The 24,729-nt window shown below is 36.1% G+C and overlaps 4 protein-coding genes across 9 annotated transcripts; 2 read left to right on the top strand and 2 right to left on the bottom strand.

Moving 5' to 3' along the window:
* On the bottom strand, positions 1,095 to 2,763 carry LOC18608327 (non-specific lipid-transfer protein-like protein At5g64080). Of its 2 annotated transcripts, XM_018116579.1 has the most exons (3): positions 2,277 to 2,763; positions 1,732 to 1,758; positions 1,095 to 1,457 (listed from the first exon to the last, which is right to left on the bottom strand). In XM_018116579.1, the coding sequence occupies exons 1-3, from the start codon at positions 2,629 to 2,631 to the stop codon at positions 1,309 to 1,311; spliced, it is 531 nt and encodes a 176-aa protein (XP_017972068.1). In that variant the 5' UTR covers positions 2,632 to 2,763; the 3' UTR covers positions 1,095 to 1,308. The 2 variants fall into 2 exon arrangements, with proteins under 2 accessions (XP_017972068.1, XP_017972069.1); XM_018116580.1 differs by lacking the exon at positions 1,732 to 1,758 and having other exon boundaries at positions 2,277 to 2,744.
* Positions 7,734 to 16,208, bottom strand: LOC18608326 (probable protein phosphatase 2C 62). Of its 5 annotated transcripts, none has more exons than XM_018116160.1 (10): positions 15,838 to 16,206; positions 13,864 to 15,554; positions 12,962 to 13,092; positions 12,422 to 12,488; positions 11,966 to 12,053; positions 11,526 to 11,695; positions 10,450 to 10,593; positions 10,061 to 10,189; positions 9,485 to 9,660; positions 7,734 to 8,384 (listed from the first exon to the last, which is right to left on the bottom strand). In XM_018116160.1, exons 1-10 carry the CDS (start codon positions 16,055 to 16,057, stop codon positions 8,327 to 8,329), a joined length of 2,874 nt encoding a protein of 957 aa, XP_017971649.1. In that variant the 5' UTR covers positions 16,058 to 16,206; the 3' UTR covers positions 7,734 to 8,326. The 5 variants fall into 5 exon arrangements, with proteins under 5 accessions (XP_017971649.1, XP_007043012.2, XP_017971648.1 ...); XM_007042950.2 differs by lacking the exon at positions 7,734 to 8,384 and adding an exon at positions 8,489 to 8,655; XM_018116159.1 differs by lacking the exon at positions 7,734 to 8,384 and adding an exon at positions 8,677 to 8,801 and having other exon boundaries at positions 15,838 to 16,207.
* LOC18608325 (chlorophyll a-b binding protein CP24 10A, chloroplastic) lies at positions 18,022 to 19,199 on the top strand. The gene is made up of 2 exons (XM_007042949.2): positions 18,022 to 18,424; positions 18,512 to 19,199. The coding sequence occupies exons 1-2, from the start codon at positions 18,210 to 18,212 to the stop codon at positions 19,059 to 19,061; spliced, it is 765 nt and encodes a 254-aa protein (XP_007043011.2). The 5' UTR covers positions 18,022 to 18,209; the 3' UTR covers positions 19,062 to 19,199.
* Positions 21,385 to 23,259, top strand: LOC18608324. The gene has a single exon (XM_018116509.1). It carries the CDS (start codon positions 21,611 to 21,613, stop codon positions 22,916 to 22,918), a length of 1,308 nt encoding a protein of 435 aa, XP_017971998.1. The 5' UTR covers positions 21,385 to 21,610; the 3' UTR covers positions 22,919 to 23,259.

The raw sequence follows: 24,729 nt of genomic DNA, 5'->3' as shown, positions 1-24,729 counted from the left end.
ATGAATCCAAATGCAAAAATATTTGATTAAAAACTAAGAGATCTAAATTTGAAAAATCCAAATTCAAAGTGATCTAAGCAAGAAATAATTTTAACCCAAAATGACTCAAATTTGAGATTTATTCAACTTAAACTTATCATAACTTATAATATCAAAACACTAAAATAATCAAATTTGTAATTAAATGATTATTGTTTGTAAAATCTAAAATTTAATTACTTCATCCAAACCCGATCCCTATTCAAGATAACCCAGTCTAAAAATCACCCTAATCCAAATCAGAAATGAGCCAAATACAAAACAACTGAACCTTCATTACATGAATCCACCCCGTTTGCCACCACCTCTAATCATACTCTGGTCAAAGCATGCGAGAGTTGGCCGGTATCCGAATCCCCAAATCCCAAAAGCCAGTTTAGTGTGGTTTACAAGGTTATTCGAATATTGATTATAATTATGGCAGGCAGGCAGGAATGGCTTCGCTGTCTGCTTCTTCGTGAGAATTCAACGGCTGGTTTGAGGTTAGATGAGAACATGAGGATGCAGGCTCTATTTTAGATGCCTGTCCCAAGTTAGAGGATCACTGGCACTGCCACTCCACATTTATTATTCCACCATTTAGTATGTTTTCTCTTAGAAAAATTAAATGCATAATATTCCTTGAGAGTAAGTTAGAACAGAATTCCATTACCAGCCCATCGAAGGCTTCGTGCAACTGGGCCAAGGTGGTGAAACCTCTTGTCATTTCAATACGCCGCCACCAACAATGGTGCATTGAATAAGCCGTAGATGCTAGCGTTTTGTTTTAGGCTGTCAACATCTCACAGTCTCCTCTGATTGCGGCCGAAGGGTTGAGAACGTCAATTTTTTCACAACCAAAAAACCAACAAAATCTCTTTGCACAAAGGAAGGTTCGAGCATTGCCCGTAGACAAAGAAAAGCAGTCAAAACCTGTACCAACATGAAAACCCCATATGGAAAATGATGCTGCTGCTGCTGCAGTCTTAAACACCCAATGAGTTCATGTTACAGAACATTTTGGTTTTAAGCCCTAACCAACAGTACTGTTAATTAAACCTATTCAATTAGAAATATAAATGGTAAACAAATAGAATACTAGTAAATATTGAACTAATGATGGTCCAAAGCTCACACAAAGTTTCCAGTAACCCACAAAATGAATGCTATCTACTACCCCAGTCACACATGAAGACAAAAGGGAGGATAATCCCCAAGAACAAACTAAACATCAAAATGGTCTCTCATATGATACCTCTCCCTCCGCTCATGTTATCACTAACATTTAATTCAGTAGCCAGAGACTAACATAAATATGAGGCCTAAAACAAGAGATCCAATTGAAACAGAAAGCACCGGAGAGCCTGAGCTACCGGGAGCTGGCGCCGGAGCTACCTCATTTGCTCCTTGAAATGTGGTGGGCGCACCTGCTGTTGCACCTACAAATTTGGCACAAGGTTTGTTTAATGCTTTAGTAAAACCAGGGCCATCAAAAGAAACCTGAGAAGATACGCTTGTTAAATTGAAGGGGTGACTGTTTTAGTTCTGAAGGGAATGTTGCACAAGAGATTTATTTTAGAATTAGGATTGAAGTTGGATTTACCATTCTGTGAGATTTATTAAAAAGGAAAATGATGTAAAAAATTCAAACAAAGAGAGAAACAACAGCCGGATATCTCTGTCCAGATAAGGATCAGATTTATCAGAACATACCTGGCGCACCGGCAGGAGCCAGAGATACTGCCAAAAACAAAACCCACATTATTAAACATCAGTCCTAAAACCCAAAATATATTCTTTAATTTTACTCGTTAATGAATGACATGAAAATGGATGCTTCATTTCTTCTCCCAAAAAATTCTAGAAAAATAAATTATAACACATGATACTCAACTTTTCCGTTTGCCAAAAAGGAAGATTTACAACCAAAAATGACAGGGGAGCAGAGGTTTTGCCCATGGAAATGACACATTTTACCCAAATAAACCAATAGGAGCTCTGCAGGGAACTTTTCTTTCTTAATAGGTGTGAATATAATATACCATCGAGACAACCAAAAAGGTTACAACTGTGGTGAAGATTCCCCAATTTGTGTTATAAACAATCAGCAAAACACACCCCTCAAAAACCCCATGCAATTGAAAATTCCCTTCCCAAACAAATTCTTGAACAAAAACTAACCACATTCGCCACCACACTATACGGGGTTGGAAAAAAAAGAAAAGCAAAGAAAATAACAGAAAAGCTAAGTCACTCACTTGCGCAGTTGGTGGCAGAAGGAGCAGAGACTTTGCAAACAGCGGGTAAAGTCATGGCCTTGGTAACATTCAGAGTAACACCCAAAGAAGCACTGCTCTTAAAAGCCTCACACAAACACTCGGCATCTGTTTTCAGCACAGTTTTCAAGCCAGAACAACATGAGCCTTCCGGCTTAGACACCTCACTTCCACTCGACACAAACGACAAACAATCCGCCATGTTCAAGATCAGAGACGAGCAGTCGACAGAGGATGAGGAAGGTGACGGCGCCGCCGCTTGGTGGTGGGCAGCAGAAGCGGCCCAGACTGAGAGAATGGCAATGGTCAAAGCAAGAGAGAATTTTGGTGGTGCCATTGTTGGGAGAGGGAAAAGAGAGGGAGAGGAGAGGCACAGTGGGCTTTGGTTGTACTCAAGTGGGGTAAATGGGAGGTTTTCTGTGTAGTTAAAGTGAAAGTAGAGGGAGGGGGTAGGGGGGATTTATTGGGGGAAGAGAGAGAGAGGCATGTGGGCACACTAGTCGGTGCAATGAGAAGGGGAGGGGTGTACGTGTCATGGTTCCATGATCCAAGTTTTCATACTGTTACTATCATACAAAAGATTTTTTTTTTTTTGAATTTTGAAATTTTTTGTTTTTTTTCAATGTAAATCATTATATTTTTGAAATGATAAAGTCTTCAGTAAAAATACCTGATAAGGATAGAGATTTTTTTTGGTTTTTTATTTAATTTATTATGGTAATAAGAGTTGTACAACTAATATTGAATAGGTAAATTTTTTAAAATAAGGTAAGATGGTGAATTTGAAAACAAATCACTTTTTATTATTTATCTTTTGTAAGCATGAAAAATTTTAAATAAAGAAAAATTATTAAACAATTTTTTATCGCATGATTAATTGGTTTTAATTACATTAAAGATAAAGAAAATTAGTAAACAACTAAACTAAATATGAGTTGTTACAATTTAGTTTCCATTGCCTATTTATGTAGACAGGGGGAGGAGCAATTTCAAATTTACTTTAGTTGATAGAAATATTTTTGCAAAGAATAAAAATTTTGAAATTTTGAAAAGAAAAAAAAGGGAGATGAAAACAAAATATTCACATCACATGGAGCCATGCTAGGCTACTAAGATTCTAGAGAAGGTGTGTTGATAATTGGATACTATCATTTTCCATTGGAGTGAGAAGTGGCAAATAGGGCAGTGTTGAGTGCTGAGTGCTGAGTGCTGAGTGCTGGACCACTCATGTGCATACCCATATAACAAAATTTCCTCCGCATTTTCTTCTTGCTTTTTCCTAGTACAATGTGACCTCACCTAACCAATGTTTTGTACAAATTGGTAGTATAAGGTCAAAAGGAATAACATTTGCCCATTGCTTACTTTTTTATTTTAATAAACTTTTCAAACAAAAAAATTTGTTTATCTTCCAATTTATAAAGTAATTTAATGACTACAACTACTACATCTGTCGAGGACAAATCTATGAAGAAAAGAGGGTTTGAGAATTTTTAACAGCAAGTAATTTATTGTTTTTAGTACTATCAAAAGAGATTGTTATTGTAATGAAAATTGTCTAACAAATAACAAAGATAAAATCTAAAAAATTCAAACAAATAGAAAATTATATGAATTTCAATTTTTTTGTTCTTTCACTATCATGTACACTATGAAAACCTTTCATCACATCCTTGATAAAATAAAATTTATTTTGATAGCTACCATCGCACGTGCACCATTCGTGTTGCTTTGAAGTCTCATATTCTAGACTATACAAACTATTATATAAATTCATCCTCATTAGAACCATATTGTCTTCTGTGACTTTTACCACTCCATTATTAACAGAAAATTCATGTCTTTTAAAGTTTAATAGACTCAATGATATTAGATTCTTATATCTTTTTGGAATATAAACCACACCACTTAAAAAGCATACAATTCTATCAAATATTTTGATTCTCACAACTCCAAGACCCATGACCTTGACAGTTGACTCATCACCCAAAAATTTTCAATCACCTTCTTAGAAGCAAATCAAAATAATCATTCTGAGAGTATACATGAGTGAAACAAGCAGAATCTAAATACCAACCATCATTAGAATATTCATGCATACCTTCAAAAATTGCATAAATAATATCCACAATTATTATCGTTGGTAACAAAAACACATTACTATACTTTCGTCTCATTTTGCAAGACAATTCCTATGAATAAGTGAATATTTCCATACTCTTTTCATCAAAAGCACTAAACCTTGAGGAATCTAAACTTGTCACCTTTAGATCCATTAGGGGTTGACTTGTACTTCTAAACCCTAACCACTAATATCAAGTTAATCAAATCTCTACCCCTTTCTTTACTGTTATTTCAAGCTTCACAAGACATTCATATTACTTGTACTTGCTTCAATGTTATTGTGTCCTTGTAAATCAAAGATTCATACCTCATAGGAGTCTGGAAACGACTAGAGGAACAATAGTACCTTATCTTCTTCCTCCACCTTCATATCAACTTTTTTCAATTGATCGATAATCTCATCGAACTTGTTCATATGCTTCATATGATTTTTATTCTCCTTTTTACATTCAAGTGATACAACTTTTGTCTAAATTAGAACTTGTTGGAAAGACTTTTTGTTAAATAAATTTTCTCTAACTTTACTTACAACTCTATAACAAATTTCTCATCAATAACATGAATAAACATATTTATCTTGATGCAAATTCAAATTCTTCTAGCTCTACCTATTCAACACCCTTTATGCCATCTGATTATCCTTTTTACTTCCTTAGCAACGAACGCATCAAACTTTGTTGTGTTAAAAGATCTTTTGTTCTTCATTATCATTATGTGAAACTAGTCTTAATTGAGAAATTTATAGAACTAGTTATTATCGACGTTCTTATTAAATGTTGATGCATTTAATCCAAATTTTTGATATCAATTTGTCATGAAAATTGCTAAAAAAAAAAACAAAGAAATTCTGGAATCTTTATTAATATTAAATTAGTTCCTTTGTTCTTTTCTTTTGTTCTATATTGACAGTATAGCTTTTAGTGGATTGAGAATTGAATGTGCTTTATTTGTCGTTTCAGCAGCAGATTTATGCCGAAACTGAAGCTCTAAACTAAGCATTTTGACTCGAAAAGAAGAATAAAGGCAAGAGCTTATCCCCATTTTCACTTTTGGACGCAACACTTCATTATCAAAATGGTAAATACATAGGTATTCTAACACGTATCTTAGGTTGTCGAGATTTATAAGTAAATATATCTACAAATAAAAAAACAAATATACACGTAAAATAAATAAAAATGTGTTCATATCCTGGATGTAAAAGAAACAAAAATATACAAGTTGACCAGATAATAACTAATTTAAAATTTTATATGAATCATGATTAAAAAGTAATTATAAAAATAATTATATTATATATATATTAAATTTTATATCTATAATAATAAAATAGTTAAAAATTAAAAAGTGATGACCTTCTTCTTTGTGTCCGTCCCGATTCAACTGTTTTACTAAAGTTGAATATTAAAATTTTAAACAAATTTGACAGTCACCCTGCCATCTGTGAAATGCCGTTGGAATCATTTGGTGATGCTTTGCTTAATTAATGTGATGGGGTCCATCAGCATTGCATGCAGCAAGGTGTCTCTCTCCAATTTCCAAAAGCATTTCGCATGGAGTTTGAAAAGTTTTGAGTGGAAACCGCAAGCCAAAAAGGCCAAATGAGCTGTGCATTGGCTTACATGATTACAGCAACTTGCCATCTTGATTTCTACATTAAATATTTCAAAACTTTTGTGATCCCCTTTTTCGTTTATAGTAATTAATTTAATAACTGCTATATATATATATATATATATATATATATATATATATANTTAATTAATTAATATATATATATATATATATATATATATATATATATATATATATTAGTTGCATTAGTCTTTTGCCTTTGTGGGTCTCCTAGAATTGCTCTATCTCTCATATTCATTGTCATCGTGAATCATTGGTGTGATCGGTTGCAAGTGAAGTTGACCTATGACCTAATTCATTCTCTCGATGTAACGCCACACAAATGTTAAACCAAGCCAACCATTGGAACTTCACATCCTAAATTTGGTAATTATGATATTAATTTGATCAAAGAGATTTACGTTGGGAAGTGAAAAGGATAATATAGGATAAGTGCAAATTGGGCACTGAACTTTTGACTTCTTAAATGATGATTTTAGTTCAAATCCTTCTTCCACAAACTGTAAATTAACAAAGAAAAATTAAAAACAACAAAGAAACTCATTCTGCTTTATCTCACTGATCTCCACATATTCTCTTGGGACTTTTGGCAATGGAAATGCTTTTCTTGTTGCAGTATGATGAAACAAAGCTTTCTCTTTCCGCCTGTGGCATGCATGCCAACCAGAAGATATGATTCCAGATGCTTGGGATGGCATGTTTAAGGGGGACCCAAACCAAGGAAAAAGACTGGCCTCTTTATTTAGTACGTACAATGGACTTTGTTTTAAAGCAGCGGGGAATCGATTTTCTTTGAGAATGTCCATGTTTTAGGGGTAAAAGGAAAAAGAAGAACAATTTTTCACTTGCAAAAAGTGGTGGATTTATTTCAAGTAATGGTGGGATATTATCATATTAGTCAAACAAATCATACAAGTTGTCTTCAAGCCAGTTGAGTTTTGAAATTTTGTCGATGCTTCCCCTCCACCATTGTTATAATTTTGGCTGGGAAACATCATTTATAAGCCCCCCATTCATCCACCAAATTAGGCTTTGTTGGGTGGTGGGGTGTACGGCTTTAGCTCACAGCGTATTCTTCTTTATTTTTTCTATAACCAATATTAGTGTTCCATCCAACAATAATGGAGGATACATATTTCTTAGAATTTGAATCATTCCAACTTAAAACTTGTTCCTTGAAAGGAGAAGATGTAATGTAAGTCAGTTTCACAAAGTGACCAATGCCCTGTAACAGAAAGTTGGTGGAAATCTTTCCTTCTTTTTGGGATCAGATTATAAAAGGAAAGGAGTGAGAAACCATGGAGGAACCTAATTTTCCAATTGGTTCTGCAACTTGATAGCCAAAGAGGAGGTGGGGAAAGAACTCTTGGTAGGGAGTAATCCCGAATTGTGGAATCGTGCCCAATAATTTAACCACAAGGCAAGGAATTCGATACCAGATTGAACTTTCACTAGTGGAGTCGAAGGCTCAATGCCAACTTTTATTCCTGCACCCAAGATTTTATAACGCTTCCTCTTAACTATTTCTTGCTTTGCCTCGACATGTCAATATCTATTTTTCAAGTTTCTAGTTTGACAGATTATGAATCAATCCTTATTCGTGATTACTTATATTCAAAGACTTCAATTTAGGATCTTGGATGATAATAAGTTGATAATGACTTTGTAATCTAATTCCGATTGTGTGCTTTGAAGGAAAATAGGTTCTTCGATTAAGTACAAAAATAATTGAATAGTCTAAGAACTCTAATGATATGTGTTCTCAATTTGGCTAAAGGGAAAATAGCTCAAATCAGCTTTGTCCCTGAATCTGGTTATTGTTTGCTATTTCAACCCGAACAAATTTCCTGCTGAAATATACCACGAATTCATGATCATATCATCATTGTTTCTGCAAGCAAAAAGGGTCATCAAAGGATTCTGGATGACCCCAATATGATTAAACTGTAAGAAGTTGCAAAGTAACTCAGACCAAGATTTATGCGGCTTCCGATAAGTATCTTACATCACTTCTGATAAACAACTTATTTTCCAATGTGATTGGCCGCGCAGCAAGCTCTATCCAACTTGCTTAAATACAAACCTGTGCTATCAGCTTAAAATATCTGCCTTTCGGTTCTAGAGATGCAGTTAGTCGCCATATGCCTGTATTTCAATGGTTACGATGCACTGGTTGAAGGTGCCAGGGTAACAGGAGTTGTGCTCAACCCCTTTAGTGCAGCGGCACCAAAGTTCAATAATTGTGTTAGCAAACAGCTAGTAACGACATTAATTCAGACCGGTCCATGCCCCGTAGGAATGGCTATCTTAGCTCCTTCGACAAGAAAGCAACTAGAAAGAAATGAAGGATGCGTAAGGACCTTATCCCTAACAATATGATTAACTCCATTTGGTAAATTGCAAAAACATGAGCCAATCACTTCAGAAGACCCACATTGATGGCACACCGACATGCATGGATGTCTTGTGTAACAAAACACATTTGGTACAAGGCAATGCATGTGCAGGAAAGGTTGTTTATTATCTAATAGTTTGCTAGTTGTTGGTGAGATAGAGCTGCTGGATCCTGCTTGTCGTTACTTCAGGCAGAGAAGTTGTGGATCTATTGAGAGACCAGAGATGATGGCAGTATATGAGAAATTCACTCAAAAGAGAAGATAATTAATAGCGTATTCACAATTGTAATTCATCTGCGCAAAAAGCAATCTCCTTCCATAGCCAGAGGGACTATCATCACGAGGAAATGACCTGTAGTACAGCATTTCATAAAAGAAAATCTTCATAACTATTTAACCAAAAGAAGAAAATAGTGCCTCTCTGCTGGCCTGAAATTTTAACTCTTACTTCAAACCTCAACTCAATGAGCTTCAGCACCTGCCCGGTGTGTTTTATGTTTTCAGTCAAGCTCAGATACACAACTTCAAGCATGATTCAAATTCAAATAATTTGTCAAGGCCACTGAATCACCAAATTAACCCTTTGAGACCCAAACTGCTACAATAACTACACCAATATCCAAGTCTAACTAATATGGAGTGGACAATCCCACAGGTTTGCTATGAATTAAAACATCTTGATAAATTAAACATGGTTTAACTGAAGAACTTGTACTGCTGTCTCACCATGACATGTAATGATAAATGAACCAAAAATAGTTAACACTGCTACTATATGAAGATACTTTCCCCCTAAGAATGAGGTCAATGATCTTCTGATAAATTTATTAAATTAACAGGAATCACAAGAATGGCAAGATAGAATCCTTAATGGGCAAATAAGGGTTCGCTTTTGAAAACCTTAGGCTGGCAACAGTCAGCCATATTTCTTTATAATGATTTTATAACTCATCTTAAATGACTGGCTATTATACATATGTAAATTCCCACATGATACAGCTCAAATTTAAACCGGGGCAAAGAGACCAAACTTACTGTACATGGTTGCTGAATCGCCTTTTCACCAATGACACAATAACAGTCACGTCATCTAGCTTGCCACCCCTATATCCCACATATCCAGCTGCCTGAGCTTCATCTGCAAATGGACTCCTAACAGATGATAGCTGACCAAGCTCTTGCGCTCTGGTTGCCAAGAGTTTTGCTATTTCCTGCAATACAAATGCACTTACACCCAAAGAAAAGGCATCTATAAAGACAGTGAGTTTTACAAAGATTAAAACACCAGCTTTTATTATCATAAAAAAAAAAAACACCAGCTTTTATTAGAAAACTAATTAGCTGTAATTGTTTGGGATTGAGACCAGAATTTTACTTTAATAGTCAATTAGTTGATGTTATACAGCAATATTTTGGGTGGACCATAGTCAAAAAGGAAAGCTCATTGTTGCAACAACCATTTTGAATTTGCTGCTCAAATCTAGTGCAAGCCATGAAAGAAATGTAGGATTACTATGTGCATAACACCGGATTTTATCATATCAAGCACATAACATATTGCATTTCACTATTTGGGAAAAGAAATGGAAATGTAACAACACTGATAAGCACCTGAGGCCTCAAACTCTCTTGCAATGATTTGACGACAATTGAAGTTATATCTTGCTCAAATAAATTATCAAAAAGTCCATCAGTTGCAGTGACAATTACATCACCTTCATTCAAATCAATTCTGTAAACCTGGAAGAAACCAGCAGCCATTGTGTCACAGATTGAACCATTTTTTTTCATTTTAAGAGGAGGGGGGAAGGGGGGGTGGGGGGTGGAGGGAAGGCAAACCTTTAACCTTCCACTTTGTAACATAAATGAAATTCAACAGATGTTTGATAGGATGTGGTGTTGTTCAAATCAGCATTTCAAAGATCAGGGTCTAGGGTTTAGAAATGGAATAATAAAGAAGTTATAAGTATGTATTAGAAATGTAATTCAAACCATCATACCTCCACAAAGTCAGAGGGATTGTCTCCTCTTTTAATCTGTAAGGGAAAATTGAACTCATAAACCATCGGAGAAGACCTCTTAAATACAGCGCCGTTTCTTATAATTATAAAGCCTGAATCACCAATATAGGCCACATGGAGAGCCTGTAGATTCAAATTGTCAACACAGAGGTATTGCTTTCAAAGCATGAGTCGCAAAAGGGAGAACCAAGTACATTTTCAGCTCTTTTTTTCCCTTGATAAAAACCGCGCCATTAAATCATTGGGAAAATACAATCTATTTGTCCGGGAAAAATAAATTTGACTTCCCAACAGTCAGCATTAAACCTCGGTCCATGCATATTTTGGTGAACAGAACTTTTATTCATTTGGTTATATTTACATTTAAGTGATTAAGTGACTCTCTTATTCATACAAAATTACACATAATATAAGCAAAATATTAAATGTATACAATGTATGGGTGAGCATTATAAACTTGTGGAAGTATGTTGCCATTAGATCCAACCCTAATACAAGCAACTCTTTGTTTCAATCTCACTAGTGCAGACCCTATCTGTTTGTTCGACAATTGAAAAGAAAGCATGACGATTTTTATTTTAGATTATTATTTTATAATATATTATTAATTCCAGGAAGCTATCTGATGAAGAAATCATCATACATAGATATAAGACTCCCAAAAAGAATTCAAATGTTTGTTAACCGGCTAGCCTTGCACTTCATGCAGACTACAAGAAGTTCAGGGAAAAGAAAATTTATAGAAAATTATGGGGCTTATTCAAGATCTAGAGCAATCGAGATTTATCAAATGATGAGTCTATTTCTATATTCATTAAGTTACAATGCCTATAGTGAAGTATATTAGGTTTTCTCAAGTTTCTTGACTCAAGGCTCATTTATAAATCCCAGATTTGGTTGAATTTGGAGGTTATTGTGTTGGTTGGTCTGTGAGACTTAGTTTGATTGGGATTCTGTTGTATGTTCTCCTATAGTAACTGAGAAAGTATAAAAAAAGGGGCACCTTTAGGCAATTTGCATAGAAGAAAAGCATCTCAAGTTAAATGACAACATACCTGATCATCAAAGTAAGCAACCAAAGCGGTAGATGAACCACAAGATTGAGTATTTGCAGCACCTCTGTTAAGGACCTCTACTGGGTCAGTTATTGGAACTCCATTTCTATCAGACACGATTTTTTCACAGTTTTCCATAAGTTCTTTTGCATGTAATCCAACACTAATCCCTGAAGAATAAAATATCAAACAAATAATTCAGCCCAGATGTGGCAAAACCTATGATGACATTTATTCTATTTATAAGTATGCTGCCAGAGATTCAACAATTGGTACAATATATATCTGCAAAGTTTCTAAAGGGAATGTAAATTTGGTATGTATTGAAGCAATTCTGTCCTAGTTTGCAAATACAAGGACAAAAAGGCAACATAAACTCATGCTATACAAAGACTCGGCTATGGTGAGAACAAAAGAGGGGAAAACTAAAACAATAATACCTTCAAATGACCACTGACCAACTCCATCAGCAACACCAAGCCATTTCTGGCAAGCTATAAAATAAGCATCCTCTCCACCTGCGAAGGCCTGGAATTATTGCTTTTCGAATTACTCACACAGAATTCTCAAACTCAAGTATATCATGAATCAAAGTGTTCAAGCTACTGACAGCTTTCAAAATTAAATTTTTTGAAGGAAGCATTGGTACATCCAACATTAAGAAAAAGTAACTCTCAGTAATGTGGGAGAGATGCATTTCTAGGAATTATATGGATCAATAATATTAAAATGTCAAACTAGACAAAACCTGATGGTAAATTTAAGTAACAGAGAAGTTTGATTTTGCTTTTATTCAATTTAAGAATAATTCCCAAAAGATTGCATGAAAAAACAACTTTTCTGGCAAATCAAAACAAATAATAGAGAAGGTAAATTTTATGGCCATCATGAAGTACCTTAGTGGGATTTGGCGATAGAGCAGCACCAGAGAATAAGAAAAATCCTGCTGTTGCAATTTCCTCCCTGTTTGCATACATTTACATAAGCAAACATAACAATGGAAGAGAACTCCTCCAAAAATAACCCAGATACTTGTCCTGCTTATCATCTTTGATATGTTATGTTAGCAACTACTTTATATGGTTTGCCAGTCCCTCCCCCCTCTACCCTCCCAAAAAAAGGGGCAGGGAAAATAATGATTGTTGTTTCCTCACATTTTCCACAAGACTGTGAAGGATCAATCACCTATTCTAGAAAGAAATCATAATGAACACAACACCAATGGGGCCAAAAGACAATAGAAGAACAAAACTTTTGGCCAGCCACTTCACCTTTCATATAAATTTGTTGAATAAGAATTCTTATTAATGAGAATAAGCAATGCAGTGATCTATGCAACAGACAGAAACCTCTTTGCACAAAGTATGGTAATCTAAGGGAGATGGTAAACTTGTTGCTCATGTATCAATATTTCATTAAGGCAACAGGCAGTGTACCTTTCCAAAATTGTGCCACCTGACTGTATTTCTACTCCTTTAAGCATTGGCACCCTGACTTCATTACCACTTCTTGCGCCACCTTCAGTTATCTCTTCTTTGAAACTTGATAAAGGTACACCCTCATCTGACTACAAACAACACAGATACAAAGAACTCTAGATCCTTTAATTTGATAGAACAATTAATTAACAAAATAAATCCAGGTGGTATAATAGGGGAATTCTCCGTGATGATAATGCATTAGGCTTCAAAACAAAATATCTTACAGATAATAAGCGCTCATATGCACAGGGAGGCAGCATTTGAAAATTAGGAAGGGCATCATATTTAAGCCCCATCAATATTCTTTAAGCTAGTTCTAGATTTCTTCAACTTAATAAAACTTAACAATCTGAAGAATACATACTATGTTACCAGCATATTGTCATTAATCTTCCACAACTTAAAAGACATATAGCCAGAAAATCAAACCCAGAACATTCCTAAAGCCTTGGATTGTAATTCATCTTTAGATGGTCATACTTAAATCCATTTCTATTTCTTTGCAGAGATTACAGCACTTCTCTTAGAATATTTAGATTAATGCTACCGGGTTATTAATATTTATCTTTCTTAGATCTCATACTTTATGTTTGAATACTTAAATACTTGACATAAATTATGGATAAGAGAAAAGATAAATTATAGGAAGATACAATGTGAGAGTGCTACAACTAATCACATATGAGCAAAAGAGAAATTTTGGAGTATGGACTATCACAATAACCTCATTATCAGTTTCATAAAAAAATTATAGTATTACATTGAATATAATGTTGTCTGGGATGTCTATATTTGAATATAGATACCCAAAAGAAAGATGTGGTAGCTGCAAAAACAAACAAAAATAGAAAACTAACCATTTTTGAGCTCTTAATTATGTCGTTATCAACAGATTCTTCCACTGTCTTATGGACTGTTGTCTCATTGAGAATTGACTCAACCTCAGACAAAGTGGAGTTTAGCTTATCTTCACCATCTACCATCACTAACTTTTTTGATGCATTCATGTTATGTTCCTCACTATGTTCTATGGAAGGCATAGGTAGATTTGCAACTCTTTCACCAGCATCATCCTTGCCACTTTCCTGGAACTTAAAACTGTGAGGTACATCCATTTTGGAGCAGGTCCCTAAAGAAGTAGATTGAGTTGTAGCTTCACTTTCAATATTATTTTCAGAAGCTGCCACTTCAGCACAAACCTCTTTCATTGCTAAATCCATCTTTGACTCTGTATTCAAAGTAGTACCCCCAATCTTAACAGTACTTTCAAGATTTCCGTTAGGAGTACCAGCATTTTCTTCCTGGAACTTAACACCGTGAGGCACTTCACTTTCAGAAGCGGACTCCAAAGAAGCTAATTGAGATGTAATTGCACTTTCGACAGCAGAAGCTGCCAATGGAGGAGAAACCTTTTCTACGTCAGGAACTAAATCCATCTTTGACACCATATTCAAAGAAGTACCCTCAAATTTACCAACATTCTCACCATTTCCCTCAGAAGCACCACTATTTTCTTCATGGGACTTAAGACCATGGGGCACTTCAATTGTAGAACTGGACTCTGAAGAAGCTAATTGAGTAGTAATTTCACTTTCAACAGCAGAAGCTGCCAATGGAGGAGAAACATTTTCTACATCAGGAACTAGATCCATCTTTGACACCATATTCAAAGTAGTGCCCTCGATTTTATTAACATTCTCACCATTTCCCTCAGAAGCACCACTATTTTCTTCCTGGAACTTAATACCATGGGGAACTTCAATTTTAGAACTGGACTCTGAAGAATATAATTGAGTAGTAATTTCACTTTCAACAGCAGAAGCTGCCCTTGGAGGAGAAACCTTTTCTACATCAGGAGCTAAATCCATCTTCGACACCATATTCAAGGTAGTGCCCTCAATTTTAACAACATTCTCACCATTTTCCTCAAAAGCATCAGTATTTTCTTCCTGGAACTTAACACCATGAGGCACTTCAATTTTAGAATCGGACTCTGAAGGAGCTAATTGAGTAGTAATTTCACTTTCAACAGCAGATGCTGCCAATGGGAGAGAAACCTTTTCTACAACAGGAACTACATCCATGTTTGACACCGTATTCAAAGTAGTACCCTCAGTTTTACTAATACTCTCACCAATTCCCTCAGGGACACTACTATTTTCTACTTTTGCAACATTATCAAGCTCAATAGAACCCTCTTTTGGATGTATATGCTTGGAAGAATCAACCGAACTTTTCTCAATCTCTGTGTCATTACCGATAACAGAGGCAGCTTTCTCTTTAACAACTTCAACTACTCTGGCTGTATTACGTCTTGGTTTTTTCTTTGGTTGAGATTTAACTTTTAAGTTACGACCAACTTTCTTGCTGACAGACTCTCCTACTTCAGGCTCTCCATCAGAAACATCAACTACATTACTACTGCTCATGACTTGTTTGTCCAAATCTTTCCCACCACTTTCATTGGTTGATTGAGATTGTTCCGCTTTATTTATTGCCATTTCGCTCGCATTTCCGAACCGGAAGATGATGCTGCCATCAGAGCACTCTGCCCATTTCACCAATGCTCAAAATTATAAGCGAAAACAAGAGCAACACCCATATATTTATTTAGGCTTCTTTTAGTTGAAACTCTCCCTAGTTGTTTTCTGAAAGTTGCTAAAAAGCAAAAGTCATATATTTGATTACAAATAAGAAAGGAATAAAATATAAAAATAAAGTTATGCATTCCATTCATGGATTTTGTTATTCACAAGAGTTGAACAAACAGTGAATCCGATCATTCTAAAGTAACCAAAAACAGAAGGAATCATGAGTTTTGAACGGCGTACCGGTTACGGAAAGGATATCGAAATCTCCAGGAACGGAATCCGAATAGGAATTCGAGCATCTGGAAACGAACAGGTGACCGAGTTTAGGCTTGGCAGCGGAGAGGCGAAGCGTGTGAAAAGGCAATGGAGGGAGGCGGAAGGGCCAGAAGAGTGGTTGGTTGCAGCAGGGGAAGCTCAAGGAGCAAGCTTCGAGAGAGGCGAAGAAGAGATCAGCAGCCATAGCCAAACTACACACCCATTTTAGTAGGAAGTCGTGATTGTTGGCGAAGGAAGAGGAAGAGAATGGCCATGCTCGTTTTAGGAGTGAAGTGTGGGGAATTCATCCGTTTTTGGAGATAAGGAAATTATAGGCGGGGATCGGCTGTAGGTAGACAAGGTTCAAATCTACAGTTTATGTCTAACACGTGTCAAAAGAAAGAAAACTGTAGTTAAAAATAAAAAAGCTGTATTATTTAACAAATTTTGTTTTCATTTTATAGATATGAAATCTCAGGCATCGATTTTTGCCCACAATTCTGATGCAAAACATGCTTGTGTATGGCGAGATGGGGCAGATGGTTTTAAGGTTTCTTATTTTACAATATTACCCACAAAGTTATAAATTTTTAAAAATAAATATTCCATAAAAATATTTTTCTTACACCGTTCTCTCTCTATATGCCAATATATAAATATATATGTGTATAAAAATGAGAATTTGAAAGAGAGTTTTAGAAAGAAAGTTATTAATATATAATTTTAAGTATTTATAAATTTTTTATTTTTTCATTAATGAAATGGTATTTTTGAGATTTGTTGACAGTGCATAAAAATTATATATTATCAATGCATTAATATAAATTTCATTTTATTATGAAACAAGTATACGCTATAGCTCATGCCATAGAGCGAAGGTTTCTCAATAGAGGTGACAAATTGATAAATTTTAATTTGAATTGTTTCAAGATTAAATTAATTTTAAATTTTTTAAGATTTTAGGTAAATTATAATTAATTTAACATATTTTTGGATTGAAATTATTTTAAGTTTGAATTACTTTAAATTTTAATTATTTTGAGTTTAAAAAGTTTTCTAAAATTATATAATTTAGAATTCAAGTTGTTCCGCACTCAATTCTTTTTTTTATTTTTTATCAATTTGAATTTGGACGAATCAAATTTGAATTTTTCTAAAAGATTTTCCAATTGGGGTTGATTTTTTTTTGGCAGCTGAAATGGTAGAGGACCGGAGTCAATTGAATGAGAGCCGCTGGATTGGCACCTTTGAATAGGAATTCTTTGGACTGATTACCAGCTATTTTCATCAAATCAATCACCCAGTTTTGATTCCAAGTGAATTGATTTTAGCATATGCATCAAAATCAACAGTTGGAGGTTCCTTCAGCACTCAACCTTACATTCAATTTAGTTTAGTTGTCGGAGACTTGGAGTGGTATCAACTGCAAAAGCATAGGCAATTTTTATTGTCCGGAGAATTCATAGGCAACTGTTCAATGAAAGAAACTCCAATTCATGGCAACATTTATCCTCGGCGGCCTTCATAGCCCCTCAATTGTGGTAGTTGACGAAACTCCAATCCTCTCAAGGCTAAACCTTAACACTTATTAATAATTCTAAGCCAAGAACAAGAGACTACTTTTGTCAGCTTCCTTGTTGCTATAATCAAAGGTTTTTCGTTGCCATTGTTATAACCCATAGAACAATGCCCTTGAGTTGAAGGCTGATTCCACTCTTAAACGAACATAAATAAACTTTCAGTGGTTCTTGTCCCGCGAATTATGAAATGAAAAATGTGAAATAATATGGTTTGTTCTACCTTACACATTGAAAAAACCCAGCCCAATGAGAAAGATATTTTAGAATAGTAGTCAAGTTGCAATTTATAATGGCAAGAACCCAAAGGAAAGCCTAAACACTTCCTGAACTCAAACAAGCAAAAAAAGTAGAGGAAAACCGGGTAGTGAGTTATGGTTAATGGTAAGGTGAAGGGCATCAGAAGCATAAAACAGGATCCACATCCCGGAAGCATAAAGCATATCCTTGGATAACTAAGATATTGGTGGGCTGTACAAAGAACCAAAAAATAGAGGCAAATAAAAGGTCCACGTGGTTGGGAGCAACGTGGAGATGTGGATGGACATGAACTCCCCATTGGTCCGAAATCTATCCTCGTTGCTTGCTTAGATATCCTCTCTAGATTTCATTATCCTACATGGCTCTCTACAAATCCTTCCGTTGATTCTCTCATGTCACATACTGATCAAAAACAAAAACTGACCAAGTCCCCATTTGCACCAGAAGCTCGAGCACCACACTCTCATAGTTCGATCCTAGGGAGAGGGAGAGGAAGAGTTAGAGCGAAGAAAAAAACATATGGCTGCAACATCTGGGACTGTGATAAACGGGTTGGGGTCTCCATTTCTTTGTGGAGGAAAGAGGAGCCAGGCCCTGTTGGGTGCTAGAGTGGCAACCCCTGCTTCTGGAACTAGGAAGTTGGTAGTTGTAGCTGCTGCTGCACCTAAAAAGTCTTGGATCCCGGGTGTTAGAGGTGGTGGCAACTTCATTAACCCTGAATGGCTTGATGGATCGTATGCGTTCCCTCTTCGTTAACCTCCCTTTTTCCTTGTTTCGGTAATTCTATTTTGCTCTTAATTTTGCTCCATTTTAAACTGCAGCCTTCCTGGAGACTATGGATTTGACCCCCTTGGTCTAGGCAAGGACCCAGCATTCCTCAGATGGTACAGAGAAGCTGAGCTGATTCACGGGCGCTGGGCCATGACCGCTGTTGTCGGCATTTTCGTAGGTCAGGCGTGGAGTGGTGTTCCATGGTTCGAGGCCGGAGCTGATCCAGGTGCAATAGCCCCTTTCTCCTTCGGCTCACTCCTGGGTACCCAGCTAATCCTTATGGGTTGGGTGGAAAGCAAGCGCTGGGTAGACTTCTTCAACCCACAATCTCAATCTGTGGAATGGGCCACTCCATGGTCCAAGACCGCTGAGAACTTCGCCAACGCCACAGGGGAGCAGGGCTACCCTGGAGGCAAGTTCTTTGACCCATTAGGCCTTGCAGGAACCATCCAGAATGGTGTCTACATCCCTGATTATGACAAGCTCGAGAGACTCAAGCTCGCTGAGATTAAGCACGCTAGAATTGCCATGTTGGCCATGTTGATTTTCTACTTTGAGGCTGGCCAAGGAAAGACACCCCTTGGTGCTCTTGGCTTGTAAAGAAATGAATGTCATGCTGGTGTAGATAATTGAGTTATGTTTTAGAGGAAGGACAGTCTCGCAAGAAAAATGGAAATGTTATTGTTCGAACGTTGAGTTGATGAGTTCCCCTAATAGTTCAAAATTATTTCTTATGACTGAGTCGGCTCATACAAACTATAAGTCTTTAATATGTTTAAATACTGATTACTTCTGAAAATGTCTAATCTCATTGATTACACACAAGATTCTACTGATGTTTTATCAGTAACTAATGCCTAACGGCTCCTGGAGCCACTAGTTCCAAATTCTGCATAGTTCATTCCATGGAAACTCTCAAATAATAAAGGCTAAGTTGATAAAAGCCAAAAGCATCAGCAGGACTAGTAATACTTATGGGAAAACAAATAGGATGGTTAACTTGTTCTGAAAATGCCAAATCCAAGGTTGCATTTGCAGATTTTCACTTGCAGTTGAACCATTAAGAAATCATCAAGAAAGCTGAGTGATAGTAGTTAGTTTATTTCCCACAGAAAGAATCAGATAGTTGATAAAATGTAATGACACAAGCAGAAAAGCACTTTAAAATCTGTTTTCTAATGATATCCATTCATCCAACTTTACCAAGATAAACTAAAAGCCAACCCATCTTTCTGTCTATGGTTGAGTTAAACCAAGGGAACGACACAACAAGGGGTTTGAATGGCCACAACACCACTCCTCCTCATTCCATTTCAAAAGGGGAATATGGAGAGAGTGAGTGAGCAACGGCTACCAGGTCCTCATACTCAACTAGCACAGAGACAATTTATTAATAATCAAAGGGTATCATGAGGACACCTGGCATAATTGGTCTATCAGGGAAGTGCCCAGGAAAGAAAATTCTCATTTTATTGCCACATTCTTAATAGCAACAATTGAAACTCCAGGAATGATCTGGTTATTAAACAATTACCATATTCGATGGAGGCAAATGACTTACTAAATTCAATGGGAAATTTCTTCTTTGGGATCATTGGCGGCATCCTATGAAGGATTTAGGCCTTGGATTGCTAAAAATCATTATGATTGTCAACACTGGAAATCAAATGCGAGGTTGTTTCAAATAGCAGAATAATTATGTTGGAGTAATTAAAAAGATTAATAATTTTGATAATAATAATTTGTACAAAAATTAATGTTTTATTTATTTCATAAAATATAACTATATTATTAAATTGACAAATATAAAAAATTATATTTATTCAGAGATAAACTAAATTTTACAATAAAAATTACTTGTAAAGATCTTAATGAGAAAATGAAAATTAGTTTATCAAAAATTATAACAGAAAGAAAACAAGAAATTATATTATTATATATATAACAAATAAAACAAAGTAAAAAAACACACTCACACATTTTATTTTTGAGTTTGGTACAACAAATATATTATGAAAAAGTAAAAATTTATAATAGTCATAAGTGCAATTTTGGGAGGAAAACAAGTTTTTATTTACACATTACAAGGCTAAAATTGTATATAGTTCTATTTCAAAAGAAAAATTGTTTATAGTTAAGTTTAATCACTTCAATTTGGTAATAAAAATTCCCCACTATTTTGGATAAGATTTAGATCATCTCTAAGAGATTGATCTAATCACTCTTAATAATATTAGATCACTTATGTGTAAAGTAACTAAGTTTCTTATCAAATACGGTGATCTAATCACCATGTGTAGATCATTATGAATTTTGAATTAATCATCTCCTACCAAACTTTATCATAAAGAAAAGGGAAAAATAAAAAGGTGTACGAAAATGTTTGGTATATTGTATTATGAAAGATATTGTAAATATAATTACATTTTGGAAAATTTTGAAGAATTTTCATAACTTGTAGAGTTTTATTACTATTATTTGTTGACTGTTTTATATTAATGGTCCAATTTTCATGCTTTATAAATTGATTTATTTCTAAATTTTGGTTGACATGAAAAGATAAACAATGGATTCTATCAAGTGCATGCTTTCATTATGTCTCAATTTCATTTTGGTTTAATTGTGTGATTAGTTGGCAATTATGTTTTAGGTGCAGGCCTAAACTATTGGGATTAGTTAATGTAGGATGGCAATTTGGTATGTTACTAGCCATTATCAAGTTGGGTTAATCTACAAAATAACTATGGAAACAATTTACATTTAATTCAATTATTATCTTTTTTTTCTTAGTTATCTCTTAGGAGAAAAAATATTTAATTTTTAGAACTGTTGCAAATTATTTGGACATGCATTTGAATATTTATTTTAATAATAATATATCTCCAAATAAAAGATATTCCTTTTGAGAACCCTTTTCGAAATTGCGGGCAAATATTGTTTCCATCGACAAAGGCACAAAGCTAATTCGCAAAGGGAACGTTTCATTTTAGGGACTATGTAGAGAAAAAGGATGTCAGCTTCACAAACACAGTGTAGGCAGGCAGGCAGCCAACCCCAGCCCAGACCCGACGTTACCGGGTTCCCAAATCCCCAAATCTAGCTAATCCCCCCCAAAATCTCACTCCAGTCAAACCACCACCATCTCCGCCATGGACTTCCCCCATAACCCTTCCACGAATTCCCCCTCCTCCTCCTCCTCCACCTCATCCTCCACCGCGCACCACCCTCCTCCCTCCACCACCACCGACAACGATCCGATGCACTCCTGGTGGGAATCTGTCTCCAAACAGCGTTCTCGCATCCTTTCCCTCTCCTCTCTCCTCCCATCGGATGGACTCACCCTTTCCTCCTTAGCCGACTCTGACCGCCCCGCTTTCTCTCTCCTCTCCTCTCCCGCCGCTTACTCGCTAATATCCTCTGCCCTTTCTTCTCCTTCCTCCGGCTCCGGCTCTGACCCTCTCTGCCAATGGCTCTATGAAACTTTCCAATCCTCCGATCCTCATCTCCGCCTCCTCGTCCTCTCTTTCCTCCCTCTCCTCTCCGGCATCTACCTTTCCCGCATCCACTCCTCGGATTCTTCTTCCCTCCCTTCCCTCGCAGGCTTCGAAGCCGTTCTCCTCGCTGTGTACTCCTCCGAAGCCAAATCCCGCTCCGGCAAACCGCTACTCGTCCAAATTCCTGACCTCTCTCAACCTTCTCTTTACCACACTCCTCGTAACAAGCCCGTTAATGACAGATCTAGACAATCCGTCGGCGTCTTATCACCTCCGCTCGAGCCACATTTAGCCGTTAAGTCAACTAAGCGAGCCATCATCGTTGGAACCGCGCTTGATTGCTATTACAAGCAAGTTTCTCAAATGCCGGCTTGGTCTAAGCTCGAGTTTTGCAAATTCGCCGCCGCTTGGGCGGGGCAAGATTGTCCTTGCAGAACGAAGTTTGACGCTGATGATCATGATCACAACGAAAACGGGAATGGGAACAGTAACGGACATGACCGCTTTTTTAGGGAGGATTCGAGGTTTAGTAACGGAACGAGGAATCGTGACGACGATGACGTGGACGATGAGGATGATGTGATTAAGGATGTGGTGGTGGAGATGGACAATTTGGGCATAAATAAAGAAGATGCGGAGAATTTGGAGAAAAAGGGAGTGAGGATCCCGTTACCTTGGGAACTTTTAAGGCCGGTGGTGACAATTCTAGGGCATTGTTTGTTTGGTCCTTCGAATTCCCAAGATGTAAAGGACGCTGCCTCGGTTGCGATTAGGTGTTTATACGCGAGGGCGTCTCATGATTTGGCGCCACAGGCGATCTTGGCGTTGCAGAGTCTGATTAGGCTTGATAAGAGTGCAAGAGCAGCTGCAAAGGCAGCTGCTGCGGCTGCAGCTAACACTTCTTCGAACGCTAACACTCCTAGCAAGGCTAAGAAGCCAGAAATCCTTTTGGTTTCCAAGTGATTTTAATGTTTTGCTTGTGAAGGTAATGGATGTGTATAGTTGAGCTTAGGTATCTTTGTGTAGGATTATTTATACTATGTGGAAAATCAATTTTACTTTTAGTTTATTTATTATCCTTAGAATTGTATTCATTATCCCCCCTCTTTATGTTTTTGTTTTTTTTCTTCTGAATTATGTTTAGTGAGTTTATATCATTTGTAAGGTCTTGACGCTTGTGGATTTCTTATTGCTTAAAAGATGTGCGGTTTCATCTTGAATGAGTTTGAATTGGCTTTTGTTTTTATTGTAACATTGTCTTGTAATCTTTGTTTAGCAATGCAATATTATGAGTCCTTCATCTCTAACTGAGGCACACTTTTTCCGTCAGCATTATAGCTTATGATTGATGTTTTGAGCATTGCATGTATTCCCACTTGTTAAGAGACTTTGTGCCTGTTGAATTGGAGTTCAGAGTTGGCTACTATTGTTTGATCAAATGCTTATTCTCTCTGAGTTCTGTATGTTTGAAGTGCTGCTACACCTGGAAAGTTGTATTTCTTCTTTATCCTAAGACTACACTATTGCTAAATGACATAATGCTTTAGAGCCACTCCTCAAACATATGTTACTTGCTTTGTATATAAATAGGTTACTTAATAGAATCTTAGCCTAGTACGGATTATGGATTATTAGATGGACAAGAGCTATTGAGTTCTCCATGGACTGTCTGGTGGGCAGTACGACTTTTCTCGCTAGCAAGTGAATGAGGGATGGCTCAGTTTTCCTTTGAGTATTTCACTATCAAATCATTTTGAAATGGATTAGTCTTATTCAGAAGATTCTATTTCAAATAAAATAGGGAAATTTTCATATTCTTTTTGTTTATTGTGCTATTCTTGTTCTCCTTAATATTAATATGCTACCTGAAAGGAATTTATATCCTAAAATGGATTATGGACAGATTGATGGAGATTGGAGAAGAAGTGGTGAGGACTGAGGTCCATGGGCTGAAGGATGGTCTAGTTTTGCAATGGATTTGATGGGAAAGTATATTTTAGTGTTTCAACTTTTGAGATTATTGGAAAGGAGGTTAGTACAGGCCATTGGAAATTAAGACATGACAAGAAAGAAGAAGAATAGGAGAAATGAAACTGCCATGCAATTAAATATTCTTTGAGAATATCATCAACATCTGGGTACGAAAAAAGAGCCTAAAATTTAGCACAAAAGATTCCAATGATTAACTACCCTATTGCAAAGCCTGAATTCAATAGTTTCACATTAGAACAGCAGCCTTTTAGGAATTTGAAGGCTAAAAGAATTCCATCTATCTGTGAAATTCAAATGGAAGGTTGTATTTTCTGACTAAAAGATATCTCAAATGCTTTCCATTCTAGTGGCTATTTTAATGCTTTGGGCTACAATGTAAGACTTGGAGTGGTATGGGTGAATATAGTTCCCTAGAGAGATTAACGAAAGCACTGCTTGATGCTAGATTACTGTTTTTATTTACGGAAGGAAGTGAAATGGTGAATTTGACAGTAGATGAAGGGTACATAAATTCATATAGATCTGTGAGGTTTAACAGTACACTAGAATCCTGTATTTTAGAAGTAAAATTTTAGAAATTCTTATAGGCTGAAACAGTATAAGATCTTGGATATAAACTCCTTTGTTGTAATTACCCTTATAATGTTCCATTTTCCAATCTTTGCTTGTGATATCCCATGTTACTTTTTCCTTTCCCAAACAAGAGCGGCTTTTTATGTTTTCTGGGAGCTTACCTAAAAATTTGCCAGTTAGACCATGCCCCTTTTTGTTTATCTTTTCTC

Source organism: Theobroma cacao, chromosome 2, assembly GCF_000208745.1.
Source record: "Theobroma cacao cultivar B97-61/B2 chromosome 2, Criollo_cocoa_genome_V2, whole genome shotgun sequence".
NCBI classification, from domain to species: Eukaryota; Viridiplantae; Streptophyta; class Magnoliopsida; order Malvales; family Malvaceae; genus Theobroma; species Theobroma cacao.
The sequence above is the reverse complement of the archived record's forward strand: the minus strand, read 5'-3'. Positions and strand labels throughout refer to the sequence as shown.